The 17,440-nt window shown below is 40.1% G+C and overlaps 1 protein-coding gene across 1 annotated transcript; it reads right to left on the bottom strand.

Moving 5' to 3' along the window:
- Nucleotides 1–4,323: 4,323 nt before the first annotated feature.
- LOC147623663 (uncharacterized) lies at nucleotides 4,324–7,488 on the bottom strand. The gene is made up of 3 exons (XM_086820251.1): nucleotides 7,185–7,488; nucleotides 5,916–7,054; nucleotides 4,324–5,365 (listed from the first exon to the last, which is right to left on the bottom strand). Exons 2-3 carry the CDS (start codon nucleotides 6,955–6,957, stop codon nucleotides 4,818–4,820), a joined length of 1,590 nt encoding a protein of 529 aa, XP_086676377.1. The 5' UTR covers nucleotides 6,958–7,054; nucleotides 7,185–7,488; the 3' UTR covers nucleotides 4,324–4,817.
- Nucleotides 7,489–17,440: the final 9,952 nt, after the last annotated feature.

Here is a 17,440-nt window from a genome sequence, read left to right as displayed (position 1 = left end):
TTAGCACTTCACCTATAAGATGACACACCAGTAAATGACATGCTAAATAGATCAATTGCATGGTTGTTTCAGTTTATATGAAATTACAACTCTCATCACATACCAGATTAAATCACTTTGAAAGTTAGTTTCAAAATAAAACCTTGGTGGTGGGCACATGCATATGCAAAGTCATTAACATAGGTCACCATTAGCGAGCACACATATATGCTAAGCCAAAGACATGTGCCACTACGCAAACATCATTGATGTAGGTCAACGTTGCAGGGCACATGCATATCACCAAGGTTTTACTTGTGAAGGCCATTGCACACTACTAAAAAATATTGCACTAATGTTATGTTCTGTAAGTCTTGTGCGCAGTATTATGGAGAAGGTTAAATCACTTTCAAAGTCAGTTTCAAAATAAAACCCGAGTGGGCACATGCATATGTAAAGTCATTGACACAAGTCACCATTGGTGGGCACACGTATATGCCAAGCCAAAGGCATGTTCCACTACGCAAGCATCATTGACATAGGTTAACAGCACAGGGCACATGCACATCACCAAGGTTTTACTTGTGAAGGCCATTTTGTGAAGACCATTGCACACAACTGAAAAATGTTTCACTAACGTTATGTTCTGTAAGTCTTCTGAGCAGTATGCCAAGCCATGCATAACCAACAATGCACATGTTCCATGACACAAAATCACATTCAGGAAGCATATCAAAGAATGCCTCCGAATCTACCATGCGAAGCACAACCTATGTATGGGACAGAGTAGATGCCACCAACAATCCTTTTTAAACCCAGCACAAATAATGTCAAAGTGAAGCTACCTTAATGTCTCCAAAAATCCTACATCACAGCCGGCTTGCAGAAATGTAACAAGTGTTACATCATCTAGAAACTTTCCAAACATTCATAACATTGTCTCTCCTTGACCTTGCTCAATGTCTGTTGAAGGGAAATCACATATGTGAGTTGGTTTGTCTTCATGCCTTCTTCAAGCATCTGTCTATACAAATGTAATGCCCTCTTTTATTGGCCATGCTTAACCAATGTTGTTAGCATAACATTCTAAGAAACCGTGTCTTAACTCTCATTGTGTGTGTGTGTGTGTGTGTGTGTGTGTAATATATTTTTATTTATTTGTATCGATGTGATATGTGCATGAATGTCTTGGCTAGCCCATAATGCGGGTTTCATAGACATATATCAGAATGTTCACTTTGAACTGGTGGTGGTGATCTTATCAACAGGGCCAATTGTGTGAGAAGCTTTTTATATAACTATGTAGATAGATGGGTGGCGTAATATGCTAAACCAAATGAAATTGTAGGCACACAATCGAGACTAGAATCTAGAAGGCCACTATTAGCAAAGAGCTTCTAGAGTTAATACCTCTCGCTCCTGCAAGCAGCAACACCGCCACCACCATTGCTAGTGCACGTACTCTGAGGACCTTGGAGAATCGCGAAACCTAAAGGCAGAAGGGCTACAAAGTCAGGATCTCCTCCGTTGAGCACTACACTCATGGCCTCTATGTCCATGGGCACATACACAACCAGCAAGCAAGACTCATCAGTGCAGCACTCCTGTGCCATAAGGCATTCCTTCCCACCTCTCCTCCTCCCTCTATCCTCCTCCACGTTACCTCACATACACACCTTCCATCACTCCTCTCTTTATCCTCCACGCTGCCCCCCTTACTTCCCACCTCTCCTCCTTCCTCTACCATACATGTTGCCCTCCTTCCTGCCCACCTCTCCTCTACCCTCCACTAAGACTAGATGAAAGAAAGAAAATCATTTATATTTGATAAAAACAAAGAGCAAGAGGCAATGCTAGAACTTTCGTGCAAGAGAGTGATCGAGAAACTTTCAAGTTGGGAGGGGGAGAGCACACGTGCACACATGCTTAAAGACTCCATCAAAGAGAGAGAGAGAGAGAGAGGACAGTACTTGGACGGAATCAACTTCCAATACAAGGAAAAAAAAACCAATCAGAATAGCAAAAGGGGGGAGAGAAAAAGAGAGAGAGAGTGCTTTTAACGTCGTAGCAACTATGCCAAGAGTCCATGACGGACTATCCGACAGAGCTAGACTCGAACCCAGGTGGGTCCATGCCAACTCAAGGGCTCTTGCACTAGCCACTTCTGTGCCACATCAGGGTGCAGAAGGGTAGTGCAAGGGTCCTCTTTTACACACACACACACCCAAGGAGAGAGAGAGAGAGAGAGAGAGAGAGAGAGAGCTCACCCAACACGGCAAAAGGAAACTTCTTTTGCAATATAATGGAGAGACGAAAAGAGAGGGATCACCCAGCAACAACAGATGAACACAAAAATCTCAAAGAACCTATAAAAACACAAACAATAAAATCAAAACAGCAAGAGAGAGAGAGAGAGAGAGAGAGAGAGAGGGGTCTCACCCACATACAACCTGCAAAGCAGACAGCAACTGCAACACACCAATGATCGAAATGAAAAAAAAAATGGAGGAGGAGACGTGAAGGAGGAGCTCGCTAGCAACGAAATTTGAATTTGCATGAACGTAGGGCAGCTCTGTGTTTGCAAGTCTGAACTCTGCATGGAGACGACAGCGGAAGCACTATGCATGTAGTTAAATTTGGAGTTAAGGTGACGTTGCAGGTAAGGGCCCAGGGGACGCCCAAAAAAACTCGACAAGTGGAATGAACAAAAGTCTTCTCCTTTTATATATAGTAAGAAGAGCACACAATTTCCAAATAGATATGTTGACTTTTAAGGTGCACAAATTAAATCTTTAAATAGGTAAGGTCTTTTTCTAGGTACTCACATATATATGAATGTTTTTATGTATGTGTGTTGAGAGAGAGAGAGAGAGAGAGAGAGAGAGAGAGAGAGAGCTTTTAACATCGTAGCAACTATGCCAAGAGTCCATGTCCGACAGAGCTAGACTCGAACCCAAGTGGGTCCATGTCAACTCAAGGGCTCTTGCACTAGCCACTTCTGCCCCACATCAGGGTGCACAAGGGTAGTGCAAGGGTCCTCTTTCACACACACACCCACCCAAGGAGAGAGAGAGATTGATTTTTAACACAATTATTTGTTGTTTATATTTTTAGCTCTTCGACTTGAACAATGTTCTGTTATATCAGTTTCAAATTTGATTGCCCATCTCAGGTCCATAGCTACAGAAACAACAATACAGTCGAAATCACAGCTTCAAGAACTCATTGCCTGGTTAACCTCATTCTTCACGAGCATCATAAAGCCACTCACTCTTGTATCAGCACATGAGATTGTCACAACCATCCTAGTAGAAAGCAAGGGTATCCATCCCCAGTAGAAGGCGAGAGATAGACACAGAAAGAGCGAAAGAGCAGTCATTGTGACCGAAAGAACATTAAACGCTACCCTGCTATCACAGAGAGAGAGAGAGAGAGAGAGAGAGAGAGAGCTTTATGAATATAACATGTCATTTTGAGCTAGTGTTGCTCAACCATGGCTTTTCAAGAGCCTTGTTTAGCATGGCTTTGTCTTTACAAGAGCCTTGCAAAGAAAGATAGCAAGTAGGATGCTGGATGTTTGTTGGGCCAAGAAGACGAAGGTAGAGTATTGATTTCTACGAGACACACAGTTCTTCCTTGTAGCCAGGAATGTTGTATCTATGATGGCCTTATATATTGCGTTGTTATGATCTCTATTTTTTCAGTAGTTTCAATGTCATTTGTCACCAATTTCAAAGGATTACATGGACTCTTTACTTGTCTCATAATTGTGCACCTTTCTCATGTTCACGTTATTGTACCTCAGTGTTAAAATGTCCTTCAGCACCATGTCATCTTTCACAGTTTCATAGATTCTTGTCCATGGACCATCACCTTTGGAGCTCCTACTTCTATCTCAACTTAAGAGAACTTATGGATTAATGTCATTTTTGTCCATGGACCATCAGCTTAATGTCATTTTTGTCCATGGACCATCACCTTAAGAGATAGTACCTCTTTCTCATCTAGCATGAAAATTTCACAAGAAATCATAAAACCTAAATTACACCCTACACCCTTAAGAGGGCATCTTTATGCCACACAAAATTACAAATAGGTGGTTAGAAGTCTTGATCCTAAACAGAGGATAAACCATGGAGCAACAAGCAACAACATTTCTTGACATCTTTTGAGGTGCATAAAATTCGGTCTTTATGGCCTGATGTCTCCAACTGATATGAAGGAATCATGAATCGATGTTAAAAAAATGTATGGAATCCAATGCAGTTGTTGCAGCATACATTTTTGCACGACTCTACCTTAATGCACTAAAGCTGCTGCGGAGACATTATCACTCTATCCTCATTTGCAAAGATGTATACTCATGACATTTATGTAGCTTTTAGCGAGGTCATGTTGCATCGAGAATATCCTCATCCTGGAGAAGGGGAAGTACAAAAAACTATGGTGCCCCAAGGCAAGAGGTAGAGTCTAAAACCACCTGTATGGACCTTAGGAAAGCACATGCACATAAACAAAGAAAATTAACCATCCATGACAAATCACTTGCTTTGCAACCAACATATTACATGCCACTTGACTCTATACTAGATTTTCTTGTGCTTGCATTTTCACAGTTACCAACTAGCACGAGGTCAATGCACCACCCCCTTATGCAGTCCCTTGACATGGGCACCAGCACAGAGAGGGAGGAAGAAGCCCCCTCTGCAGAGATATAGAAAGCAGCCCCCACCACATCTTGATGTCACACGGCAACCGCTGTGATAAACAATCTTTTTCTCTCCCATTGTTAGAGGCAGCATCCACTTTTTTCAAAGAACACCATAGAGCACAACCCATCAAGCTCCTACTCTCCAATTGTTAATGGAAGCCTCCATGGGTTTCTCCTTGCCCTTCTCCTTTTTAGAAGAGAACAAGCTTCCGAGACCAAACATCCCTGACTTTGGCATTTTCCCTCTGTAGATAGCCACATTGAGGACTGGAGTAACCCTTACAGCAACAGGATAAGAGCTCCTTCTACCCGAGCTCTCCCTGCAAAATGTCTTCTCTGCACTACACCTCTCCAAGTTCCTCAACACAATCCTCCTGGAAGCATTGACCTTAACAGCAGAGGGGTTTATAGCCCCTCTTCTGCCAGGGCTACCTCTCGAAAAGCTCCCTGTTGGGTTCATGTATTTCTTCCTTAAGGCTCGCCCGGGGCTGCTGGAGCCTCTTACCCTGGTAGCTGTATTCACAACTGTGCTTTTTCTGGCATCCTGGAATGTGCCAACAGTATTGCTGATAGACTGATCAGGTTGTTTGAAGCTTGTTGCTGTTTGATTTGAGCTTGCAGCATCTATGGGCGCTCTAGAGCGCAAGGTATCCAGACATGAAGATATCATGGAATCTGCTTCCAAACGTGTTATTTAGAAAAAAAAATGGAATTCAAACAAATAAATGCTTTAATCATAGCCTTAACTACACCTCAAAACCCATGAGTGTGCAATCTGAGACAATATATTTCCCTTAGTAGGCCTGGGCCATGTTGAAGCCAATTTGAGCTACCTTATATCTCTTCCAACCTTTCAAGAAGGCTTCAGACAAATGCCCGCCACGACCAGTTTCCCTTTTCCTGGCACAGTCTGACAGATAGCAACCCATCCCCCAAAGGGAGACCTCGAACGAGGACCTGGACCCTCTGTGGAGCTACCCTCTGTTGTCTCCTCTCCCTCCAAATCCTTTTGTATACAAGCTGACTATCTCCTTCCCTTCAAACTCTTTTGTAGCCAATCTGAGCTAACTCATGTCCCTTCATCCCCTCAAAACCTGCTATATCTAGTTTGGGCTACCTTATATCCCTCCATAACCCTTCCTAATCCTTCTATACCTTGTTTCTTTATAACCTTTGAAATCCTTCACTAAAATCTGATGAGAGAAAGGTTAAGGGTTGCTCTTACCTTGCAAATGTGAGGTGCTTAAAGTGTTGCATGGTTCACCGTTTTGGACTTTATGAGGGCTCTTAGACGCAGGAGAGACCCTAGCTGTGTTGCTTTCACCAGCTGAATTGCTTCTGGGTGGGAGGGTTGGGGCAGGTGGTGTGGTGGTTTTAGACTCTCCAGCTGAATTGCTTCTGGAAAACGGCCAGAAGGACCTTGGAGGGATGGGGATTCTGCAAGTAGAGGTGATACTGTTGTCTCTAGTGAGCTGAGCAGTAGCAGAAACCATCCTCTTGGGCTTTAAAAATTCCTTGATTTTGAAGGTGTATTTGAATGAAGCTTTGTCAGAAGTAGGGGTAGTGGAGAGAGGAGAGGACCTGGAAGGTGATGGTGAAGGCCTGGGTGGAGAAGAGCAAGGAGAGTTATCAACACTCAGACTAACAGAAGGGGCAGTTTCAAGTGTAATTGATGATGAAGAAGAAGGCTTGGGTAGCTCAAAGCTAAGATGCCTAACCATGGGTCTCTGGTCAGTTGGCTCTTGCAGAGAGAGCTTGTTTTGATGCATGTAGAGATCGCCATGGCTTGCAGCAGCAGAAGGAGGAAAACAAGGAAAAGAAAAAGAAGAAGCCCTCTGTTGTAGATGAAGAGGAAGAAGCTTCCCATCGGAGAAAAGCTCATCTGCAGAAAGCATCGTACCCTTGGCTTGATTGGCCACACCGCCACAGCTAGCACCATTATTTGAGAATTGAAACTCTGCAGAGTACCCATCTTCACGTTCTCCTTCTTCTTCTTCTTCCCGCCATTTTCTCTTTTCTGGGAAAACTCTGATGCTGGCGGTGGTGTTTGAGGATTCGCCATCGCGTGCGGCCATGGTGAGGTCTTGGGAGAAAGAGATGCGGGGGCTCAACCAGTCAAGCTTTGCCGCATCGCCCACTTCACAGAAGGCTTTTGCGCCATCGCCCACTTCACAGAAAGTTTTTCTGCCATCGCCCACTTCGTAATTAACATCGCCCACTTCTCGAAAAGCTTCTGGGCCATTGGCCACTTGGCCAAAAGCTTCCATAGAAGCTCAATTGCCCAGGAGAAGAAGGCTTTCACCACTGCTAGTGCGCAATTTGAAGTTCTTGCTGTCTAAAGTTCCATTGTGATCTTATTAGCTTCTGCAAGCAAACAGCACATTAGGGTTCTGCACTGAGGAGGCTCGTTTCTAACTGGTAACCGGTTGTGCCAACATAACATTAGCAAAAAAAAACCCTTAATTAAAAAAGATCAAAGCCATAACGCACGTACTGCAACACAGAGATCAGGCTTTCGCACAAAAAGACAGCGAATAAAACAAGCTCAAAGGACGTGTGGCTCGAAGACGTGTGGGGAAGAGGAAGGAGGACAGGTGCAGAGAGTGTGTGAGAGAGAGAGGGAGCGAGCGAGAGGGAAAGAGGAGAGACAGGAATGAACTGTGAAGTTTGGGGAGAAAGAGAGAGAAGGGGAGCCAGTGTTCACAGAATTAAAATTTTTGGAAGTTTTTCTTGAGAAATTGCAGAATTTTCAGCTAAAGCCTTGACTTTTATAGACTTTTGTCAAAATTGAGTAAATAAATTTTCGAGAATGTTGCAAGTCCATCGTGTATAGTTTGTAAGTTTTTTTTTGTGAACATGGAAGCCATCCTGGGTTTCTTTTTCTTTTTGAGGGGTGGGGTGTTGCACATTGCCAGCCAATCACCTAAGTGCTAGCAACCATGTTGCAATGCAATAGCCTACCAAAGCGATTGAGGGGACATGAATATGGATCTTTGGGAATTTTGGAAGTCATAAATGAATAACATCAAGGGATCAAGTCATCAAGACTCAACACATACATGTTTCTTCTTGGAAAGTAAAGTTGAGTTAAACTTGTGGCTGATAGAAAACTCATTGCATGAAGCCATGCACACATGGGTTGCTCGTGTCAAATGTATTCTTTCGTGGCAGAGAAGACTCTTTGCCACAATGTTTCTACCTTGGATGTCGGGCTATTCACCTACATACTCTACACTTGCCAACCACTGTTTTCTAGGTATTTGAAGGATTTCATGTTGACAGGTTGCCTATAGACTCTAGACTCTCCACACAACTCCAATGTTAAGCCTACCTAATTTTTTTTTCTTGGAAACAATCTCGTTTTTATGGTAAGAGTATATTCGCCCTCTACCAGGACACTACGCCATAAATCAAACTGCCACATGCTAAGTGTTCTAGAACTAGAGCCTAGAGTCATGGACCATGGGTACAATCAATAGAGGCTCGCTCTAGAACTGGAGCCTAGAGGAGTCATGGCCCATGGGTACAATCTCAAGGTCAAGATTCAAGAGCCCTTCTTACCTCCTAGGTTTTATCCAAGTGATAGCCCATGGATACAATCTCAAGGCCAAGATTCAAGAGCCCTTCTTACCTCCTGAGGACAATCTCAAGGCCAAGATTCAAGAGCCCTTCTTACCTCCTGAGGTTTATTTATCTCAATGATAGCGCCCGCGACTTTCCGAAAAGTGTTTGAATCTATCCACTCCCATAGTGGAAAGTGGGCATGTAATTGCAGTACCCTACCTTACATTTTTTACTTTTTTTAAAAAGAGCCCTTCTTAACCCCTCCCCCACACCAAGGAAATGTGGAAGTTTGATCAAGCTCTTAATATCACTTCCATAATGGTCACCATGCCCATGTCTTTTGTTGCCCATGCACATTTCTTAGGATGCCATTACCCCTTTGGGCATCCATGTTTGCACTTGAGCAAGCCAATGGCCATATGGGAGCTCCATTAAATAAATAGGCCCCCTTTAAATGTAGAGACCTTAGGAAATACCTTAGGATGTTTTCTTTTAAAATTTGATAAAAGGCCAAAATTAGTGTAGAATCCAAAGGTACTCTCAAAAAAGCAATCATAGCTATCAACATGCATGGGACTTCTCTCTCTCTCTCTCTCTCTCTCTCTCTCTCTCTCTCTCTCTCTCTCTCTCTCTCTCTCTCTCACACACACACACACACACACACACACACACACACTTTTTGTTTTCTCTAGAAGGGGGGGCATAGGTGCCAATTGAGACTATTGGGAGAAGGTATGATGTGCATACTAGCCACAAGATAAAAATGTGTGACACTATTGGGAGGAGGTATGATGTGCATACTAGCCACAAGATAAAAATGTGTGTGTGTGTGTGTGTGAGGGGTAGAGAGGGGGTAAGGCAAGCACACCATGGGGCTTCCATAGTAGGGAGGTGGGCCATGATAAATAGTCAATGGGAGAAAGATGGGGTGGTCTCATGAGGAGTATGCACCTCTACGATTAGCTTTTGGGATATTTAAATATCTACATCATTGTAAATGAAAGTGTGAGTCTCTTAATGATGTGTGAGTGAGATTGAGACTAAAAGTGAAAGTGAGACGACGGAGCTGTGGTGGTTGGTTCACCATTGCTTCTACAAAAGCATGTGGGTCATTGAGAAGATTTAATTAATTATACAAATTCCTTTTATAATTGAAAGTGAGAGTGAGAGTTTGGGAGTTATCCAAAGGTTTGAGCTCCTACACGAGTACATTTGCCCTAATTCATAAAGCGCTCAAGAAGAAGTGGCTTTAGATCAATGGTTTTACTTTCATGACGTATCATTGATGGATATTGCAAAGTGATCATGTCATTGTGAGTTGAGCCTCTAGAATGGTGGAGGAGGGAGGTCACCAACCAACAACTAGCTGCAAAGTGATCATGTCATTGTGAGTTGAGCCTCTAGAATAGTGGAGGAAGGAGGTCACCAACCATGTCCATTGTATATAACATACATTACATGTGACTAAGGTCAAAGGCCACTTGTAGGCTATATGAGATGATGAACGAACAAAGGACATTGTTGTTCCACGTAAAAGCATACATGAGGGACCACCAGAGGCTAATACTCCTTTCTATGGGAAGGGTTGTTGAGTCTTAAAAGCCGTAGTCCAAGGAAATATTAACTTTATGACCAATTGCATCTTCTATGTGAAGATGGGTTCCAAACGTTTTTCTATCAATTCATTTATTTAAGTGGTAGAGGACATTAGAGGACTTTAGGGTTCTAAGGTTAAAACCTTAAGGATGTATTATTAGTGGCTGTTATGTATTTTGAAGAGACGATCTGAGATTTTGAAGTGTTTTTAATGCACTTTAGCTAGATATGACTGTATGAAATGTAATACTTTGCCCTCTTCTACAATTGCATTGTAACGTTATATACATTTAAACATGCTTTTATTGTTGCAATCCGAAAATAAACTTCTGATCTGCAAACTAAAGTCAAGTAAAAATGTTTAATCGAATAGATTGCGGATGGATGTATCGTGTCTTTGTGGATTGTCCTGATAATATAAATGGTAGATGGAGTGGCAGTGAGAGCGATAACGTTCATGTATGAGAGAGATTTTAAGTAAATGTATTTAAAAAAATAAAAAATAACTTCACTAAGGTTCAAACCTTAGTATATTTCATTAACTAGTGTCCGCTTGCAGAATATGTCTAGTTGGAGTGAATATGTGAATGAAGAAGGAGAAGTGGTAATAAAGTTTTATGATGCTTTGGTACTATTGAAAGCACTAGTGAAATATAGCCTACTAATTCAACCAATAAAATTGATGGTCTCACCAAATTTCCACATTCCATCACTAGACCTTAAAAGTACAATTTCACTAAATTTCAACAAAGGCCCTCTAGAACCTTACAGGTGTGCATCAAATCTTAAGGACTATGCCCCCCTTAAACACAAGGCTTGCCATCACCACAAATTTTAAGACCTTCTAGCGTAGTGTACTATGGGGGAGGTCATCTACTAGCAACTTTTAAACAAAACTTAGGAGACAAGAAGGGAGGTTGACATCCTTCCATCCTTCCTAATTGAAAGGTATGTTTTGCTTCTCAAGTTTTCTCTATATCGTAGAGAATCATACCAAAACAAATATAAGGTCAATTAGACGTAGGGATGGAGAGTGTTCCTAACACTCAAATGGGTGTTAAAATTAGATTGGTATCATGGAATTTAATGGAATTTAAAAGGGTTAGGAAAGGCTAGTAAAAACAAGGTTTTTTGGCATCTTCTCATAGTGATGTAATATACATTTAAGAACATAAGCTTCATAAATCAATGAGTAGAAATTTGCAATGGGATGGCTATAAGATTATGTATATTGAAGGCCAACACATATTATGGAGTATTATATATTATCAAGATGGACTTGGAACCTATGGAAGCACATCTTCAAGTAGATTATATGCTATTACAAAATTGAATACATGGAGCAAAGTATGTATGTGGTGAATGTGTGTAATAGTAACATGGAATTTGAATAGGAAGGAGATGTAGGAATGGTTTAAAATCCTAGGGGGATCACTTGAAAATGTAAGTATATCACGTGCATTGAATAAAAAAAGTTTTTTTATTCACAATTTTGAGATAAATTTACAAAAATGTACTTACACAAGGCTTTTTAATGGATTTTGTAAAAAACTTCATAGGTTTGTATGGAAAAATGATCATTTTAAAAATACTCAAGGATTTTAAAAATACCCTTAAGTGCATGTGTGATATATATGTTTTTAATAGAGTGAAACCCTTGAAGCTAAAAGGGATCCAATTGCAAGGAACATCCTTATCATGTGGGTAATTTAAGCATGGTATTGAATATTTATGTGACAGGCTTGGTAGGTAATGAATATATGTAGGGACAAGAAAGAAAAGCTTTGGATAAAATGCAAAGTGCCTATGGCTTTGTCAATGTTTGGCATGAAGGGGAATTACTTCAAATGATTGGCTATGTAGTTGCATCCATTCCTTTTGCAAGAATGCCCCCTTTCACCTTTGTTGTGTTCCATAGCTATGTATCCTCTCACCTTGGCTATTGCAAAAGATTAACAAGATGGATTCTTGCGGTTTTATACATCCCTTAACCACGTTTTTTTTGGCAAGCAAAGCAAGTCTTTGATTGGCTTCTAATAACAAGACTTTGGGGAGGTACCAAGATCTGTACGTAATGTAAGTAGTACAACCGAGGGTTTTTTTTGTAACAAGACTTTGGGGAGGTACCAAGATCTGTACGTAATGTAAGTAGTACAACCCAGGGTTTTTTTTGTAAGTACAACCAAGATCTATATGTGCTACAAGTATGAATAGGGTTATTTTCTATACCAAAGTATGGACTTGGATCTTGCTACTTAGGGCTACTTGATAGTTCACAGAGGGAGGGTGATCAGGCAATGACGATGTCCATAGAGGGAGGGTGATTAGGCAACGGCGATGTCCTTGTGTGTAGGCAACTAGGATGTCCATGTGTGCAAGTAACTACCAATGATCTCATGATGGGTTATTCAACATATATTGTGTCAAAAGGAGTAGATGAGCTCAAAGAGTTTTACCATTTTCATGTGAGAGTTGTGGTTGTCAAATCAACTATACTCGTATTTTACTTTGCAATTCTACCATGGAAGAAATCTCACTGAATGAGATTTAATTCAAAGATTAGAGATCTATGGAGGTAAAATGTTACATTGGAAATTCTAGGTTGGGAGAAGTTTATGAGACCTAATGAGTTGGAAGGGCTAGGATATTTAGATATGCCCATACATTGGAAATTCTAGGTTGTGAGAAATTCTATACTTATATTTTACTTTGCAATTCTACCATGGAAGAAAGCTCATTGAATGAGATTTAATTCAAAGATTAAATATCTATGGAGGCAAAATGTTACATTGGAAATTCGAGGTTAGGTGAAGCTTGTGAAGCTTGTGAGAGCTAATGAGTTGGAAGGGGTAGGATATCGCTAGAGAGAAGAGTGGAGATTTATCCCACATTGATGTACAAGCCCAAGAGTGTACCTCCTCATATAAAAGGGGACCATTTGCAATGAAAAATGAAGCAAGCTCTCAAGCCTCTCTATGAGTACAAGTCTCAATCTGTAACCAAATTGTGCTTGAGTCTTAAGCTTAGTTAGCATAATTTTTTCATCATCATTATGTTTTTAATTAGGTTGCACCCACCATAAGATTAGTGTTTCTTAATCACAATAATTAGGGTTAAGCTAGCCATGCATGGTGAGGGTTCATCTTTTTTGACTTGGTATCAGAGCAGAGATAACAACTGCGTGATTTGCGGGCCTGATTCGAGCTGATTAGGGCACAATTAACCAAGCCCTCTTTGTTGTGGTTTAGCCTAGGGTTGAACAACAAGCTTGCAAATTAACTTGGCTAATGAATGAGAGAATGAGCAATGGTAGCATTTGAAATTTAAGCCACAAATGGGAGAGTTGGGAAAGATTGAGATTAGTAGATAATTAGGTGATTAGACTAGGGTATAACACATGTGGATTGCTAGGTTTCAAAGAATATGGCAAAGTAGAATCCATCGCAGTGGCACTTTTTTTTACGTGTGTGGAAGATGTTGAAGGGGATGCCTCCCCCTTGCAAGAAGAAAGGCAGCTCAAAAAGGTAATGGCTCTAGCATATGTCCTAGTTATAGAGCTATAGATGTAGCAACTACCAATCTATGGTGGTCATGCCCTAGAATATAACAGCTTTCACTAAGATATGGTTCATTAGTACTAGCAATTAAAAAGCAGATGTCTCAATGATTTTTTATTAAATCTTGAGACTCAACAATAGGTCTTCACAATGATTGTAAATGGATATCATAATAATCAATTAATATTTGAGAAGAATCCCATCACGTTGAATATAGAATTCAAGAGAGAAATCCTTTTAGATGCTAGATCCCTACTATCTAATCAAGAGTTTAGGGATGAAGTTGCTAAGAATCTTTTACTCAGCAAGGATCTATAACACTAGACTAAAATATTTACACAATAACAATACTATATCATTTATTTTTAAAGTCTATCCTAATTTACACTCGAGACAATCTCTATTCCAATTTAACTCAAGGCAGTTTGTAAAAACTATAAATGCAAAATGTTTCTATTAATAGGTGACCTTTGAAAGTATGTTACTATGGTCATTGTTATATTGTTTCCAACTTTATATTGATCATTAGATTGATACATACTAGATCTTCTCTTATTGGCAAAGATACTCTATTTGTTGTAGGCATTGAGGCTTGTAGCTCTAGAACCAACCTTTCTCAGATCATACTATCATGCGAACAAAAATCTATGAACAATTCGTCGGTGGAAGGGAGGGAGCTAATGTATCTGCATGACCCTCGAGCGTGATACTCTATGATGTATGTGTACTTTGCTCACTGTTCTAGCACATAGTAAGAGCTTTTCATGTGCCGTTTTCTTCATGCATGACCTTGGTCTCCTTATTTCTTTTCACCAAGTTTCACCAAGGAGAAGAAAAGGCTATAGAATGAAGCACGAGATAGAGTATTTTCATATGCTGGTGATTAGACTCCTAGAGAAGGGTCTACCATCCTATTCGAGGATGAGATGGCCCTCTGGGAGACCTAGGTGAGATGCGAATTCAAGACTCACGCAAGAGAACTTGTAATTATTCAGGTATCAATCAGAAGATACGAATAAGAGAAGAGGTTTGGTTATGTGAAGGTAAATGCAAAGGGGAATTCTCTTATAGCTCATTAAATAATACTAAGGCTTATACCTTGGTGTTAATGATCCCCCTCCACCAGTTGTTGTGGTGACCTCCCTCCTCCACCATTCTAGTTGTTGGCGACCTCCCTCCTCCACTAGTTGTTTCTATTCTACATTACACCCATACCAGCTACCCTACCCTGATAAACACATCTCAAGTTTTCTACAACAATAGAAAAGAACCTAGTGTAAAAACATTTTCTCTTTTTAAAATCACTCTTACTAATATTGTAACATCTACAATCCTCCCATGACTACACAAAAAACTCTATGTCCTTTTTTCATCCTAATTCCACATTCATATATCATCTCACACATGGTACAATGCACTTCATTTTTCATGCCAACATCCAACTTGTATGCCCTTATATGCTTACTCCTTATATTCACCCCAAAGTTGACTTGTTCCATGCTTGTCAAAATTTTATGATGCGATTACAATTTAGTGATTTGCTAAACATTTATTTGATCTTTGACACACAATTTTATATGAGAATGAATCATGGCAATCACTTCTACAACGGTGCCTTCAAGTTTCTCCAATGATGCGATTACAATTTTATGATACGATTACAATTTAGTGATTTGCTAAACATTTATTTGATCTTTGACACACAATTTTATATGAGAATGAATCATGGCAATCACTTCTACAACGGTGCCTTCAAGTTTCTCCAATGATTGTGTGACCAAACGATGCTGCTCGACTATCTCTTGTCAAAATAAAAGGTTTTTTATTGTTGAATCTCCATGTTAAGAGTGTGACCAAATGATGTTGCTCGACTATCTTATAAGAAAGGTAAAGCAATTGCTCTTCTCATGGAGGTCTATAGATAGCTTGCAACCCATACCATTGGTTTCTAACCAACTCCAGTGGGCTTTAGACTTCCTAAATAGCTATGTAGTTTATCTATGTGGGTTTCATCCCTCAAATTGGAAGGAAATTCTATTACTTGAAAAAGTCCAATAGTACTCCTAGTATCTTACCAGTTTGAAAGTTATGTTTTCTTGTAAAACAAACCAACCCCCTAGTTAGAAAGGCCTCTCAAAGTGTGTTGTGGTGGTTTTTTAACACTTTAAAATCTAAAACATTAATAAAATCTCAAGTTTTGAAAACAAGACTTGTCCCCAAAAAGAAGAAAAAATCTCAAAAAGATGAGTGCCACATGGGCTTTTATATGTAAAGGATTGCCTCTAGCGATTTGACAAGGGGAACATTACAAAAAAACTACATAGGGAGACTTTACAAGGTGAACATGACAAAAAACTACGTGGGGAGCCTTTACTATATGCTGATAATTGTTTGTTGTCATTCTCCACGTCAAGGATTTGATGCAATAGGCCTAAAAGGGGTGCACCCTGTGGATGCAAGAAGGGGGCTTGTTTGTGAATTGTGCTAAGATTTCTCAACCGTCTCAATGCTATAGAGAACACATTGAGATGAAAGCCTAAATCGTGTGCTTTTTACTTCAACCAATCTTTCCAAGAGGTTTGCTATTCCATTTTTGTGAGTGATGAGAGGTCTCCACCCGCCACAACCTCATCATGTAGTCTGAAGCTCACATGGAACCTCCTCAATCTCTTGGAATCTCCCTACCCAAGCGATTGAGGAGGAGGGGACATGAGATTGAGGAGGAGGGGACATGAGAAATGTTGACTGATGATATGTGATGGTGAATGCCCTTTATTTTAGTACTTTTTTTTGTATGTGGAACCTTCTTTCACAAATTAAGGAGCATTGCAAGCCAAAGGAAAAAAGGTGGGTGGGTGAAGGGAGCCATGTGCGATGGGGGTACAAGGAAAGATTTAGGAGAGTTCACTGGAGTGTCTAGGAGGACTAGTAGATTCCCTTAGTGTTTACTGTTTAGTAGGTAGTTGGGGCAACTTGGTAAGTTCATGTGAGGCAGCTGATGTGAGCATCGGGTACCAAACAGTCGAGGCCTACACGGAAACCACATGTGTCTAGACACCTTGAGTCCTAAGGTTTTAACCTTAGGAAAGAGCTTAATCCGTTTTCCCGCTGTTAATCCTACATTCAAAACTTTAATACGCCAAATTAGAGGTGCCAATCCGTTACGATTTCGATAATAATAAAAAGAGATTTCGAACAGGCACCCTGTTTTTATCGTGCGAGCATTGAAGTTGGTGTAAACATCCCCAAAAAATATAAAATAAATAAATAAATAAAGTTGGTGTAAAAGACCCTAGAATCTAGACTGTACACTTTCTTTCTTTCTTTCTTTTTTGGTGTGCCGTGTATTATATTTATATTTGTATAAATAAATCTAACCAATAAACGACGAACATAACATCTACCTATGCATCTTACAATTTTCCTATACAAAGTAATGTACTTTCACATGTATATTTTCAATGAAATTCATTTTTTCTTTTGTCTTTTGAAAGGACACTCTGAACAAGCTTGCCTTTTGATGGGCACCCTTGCCTGTCAAATTTAATGGGAAAGGGTGGAAGTCTAAAGCTTTGAGTCATTTGCATGTGACATTTCTTGCCCTAAAACAATGTTTGCAAGTTTTTGATATCAATTGGACAAGATGGTGGCCATCAAGAAGCAAGAATAATTCTGAACATTGGGAGGAATGGCTCGATCAACGGCTTTGGGGTCAATAATCAAGAGATCCAAGGATGGAGATTTTTTTGCAAGTTTTTTCTTTATTGAAAATTTTGGATTTGGTGTAGATATGTTTTGATTGCATCTTTTCTTCTTCTTTTGAAGTGATGGTGGTTGCTGGAAATAATTGCAAGTTATTTGTCACTTTACATGTTGGAGCTTGAAAAGTTTAAGTGCTCGAAAAAAAAACAATGATCATATTAAAATTGACTACATGATATCTATAAAAAATTGTTCCTTTCAAAAAATGACTGCGAAAGTGCAAAGTTCTTGATTTTCAAGGCTTGGCTAAAATCAACCTTTATGTTATTGG

Source organism: Cibotium barometz, chromosome 26 (assembly GCF_041138505.1).
Source record: "Cibotium barometz isolate CiBa-2024 chromosome 26, ASM4113850v1, whole genome shotgun sequence".
NCBI classification, from domain to species: domain Eukaryota; kingdom Viridiplantae; phylum Streptophyta; class Polypodiopsida; order Cyatheales; family Cibotiaceae; genus Cibotium; species Cibotium barometz.
The sequence above is the reverse complement of the archived record's forward strand: the minus strand, read 5'-3'. Positions and strand labels throughout refer to the sequence as shown.

Bases quoted from the DNA above. Each gene is read 5' to 3' on its own strand.
- LOC147623663 (XM_086820251.1), bottom strand. From the start codon at position 6,957: ATGGAAGCTTTTGGCCAAGTGGCCAATGGCCCAGAAGCTTTTCGAGAA. The intron at 5,366-5,915 runs GTAAGAGCAACC...GTTTGGAAGCAG, and splicing joins AAGCACCTCACATTTGCAAG to ATTCCATGATATCTTCATGT.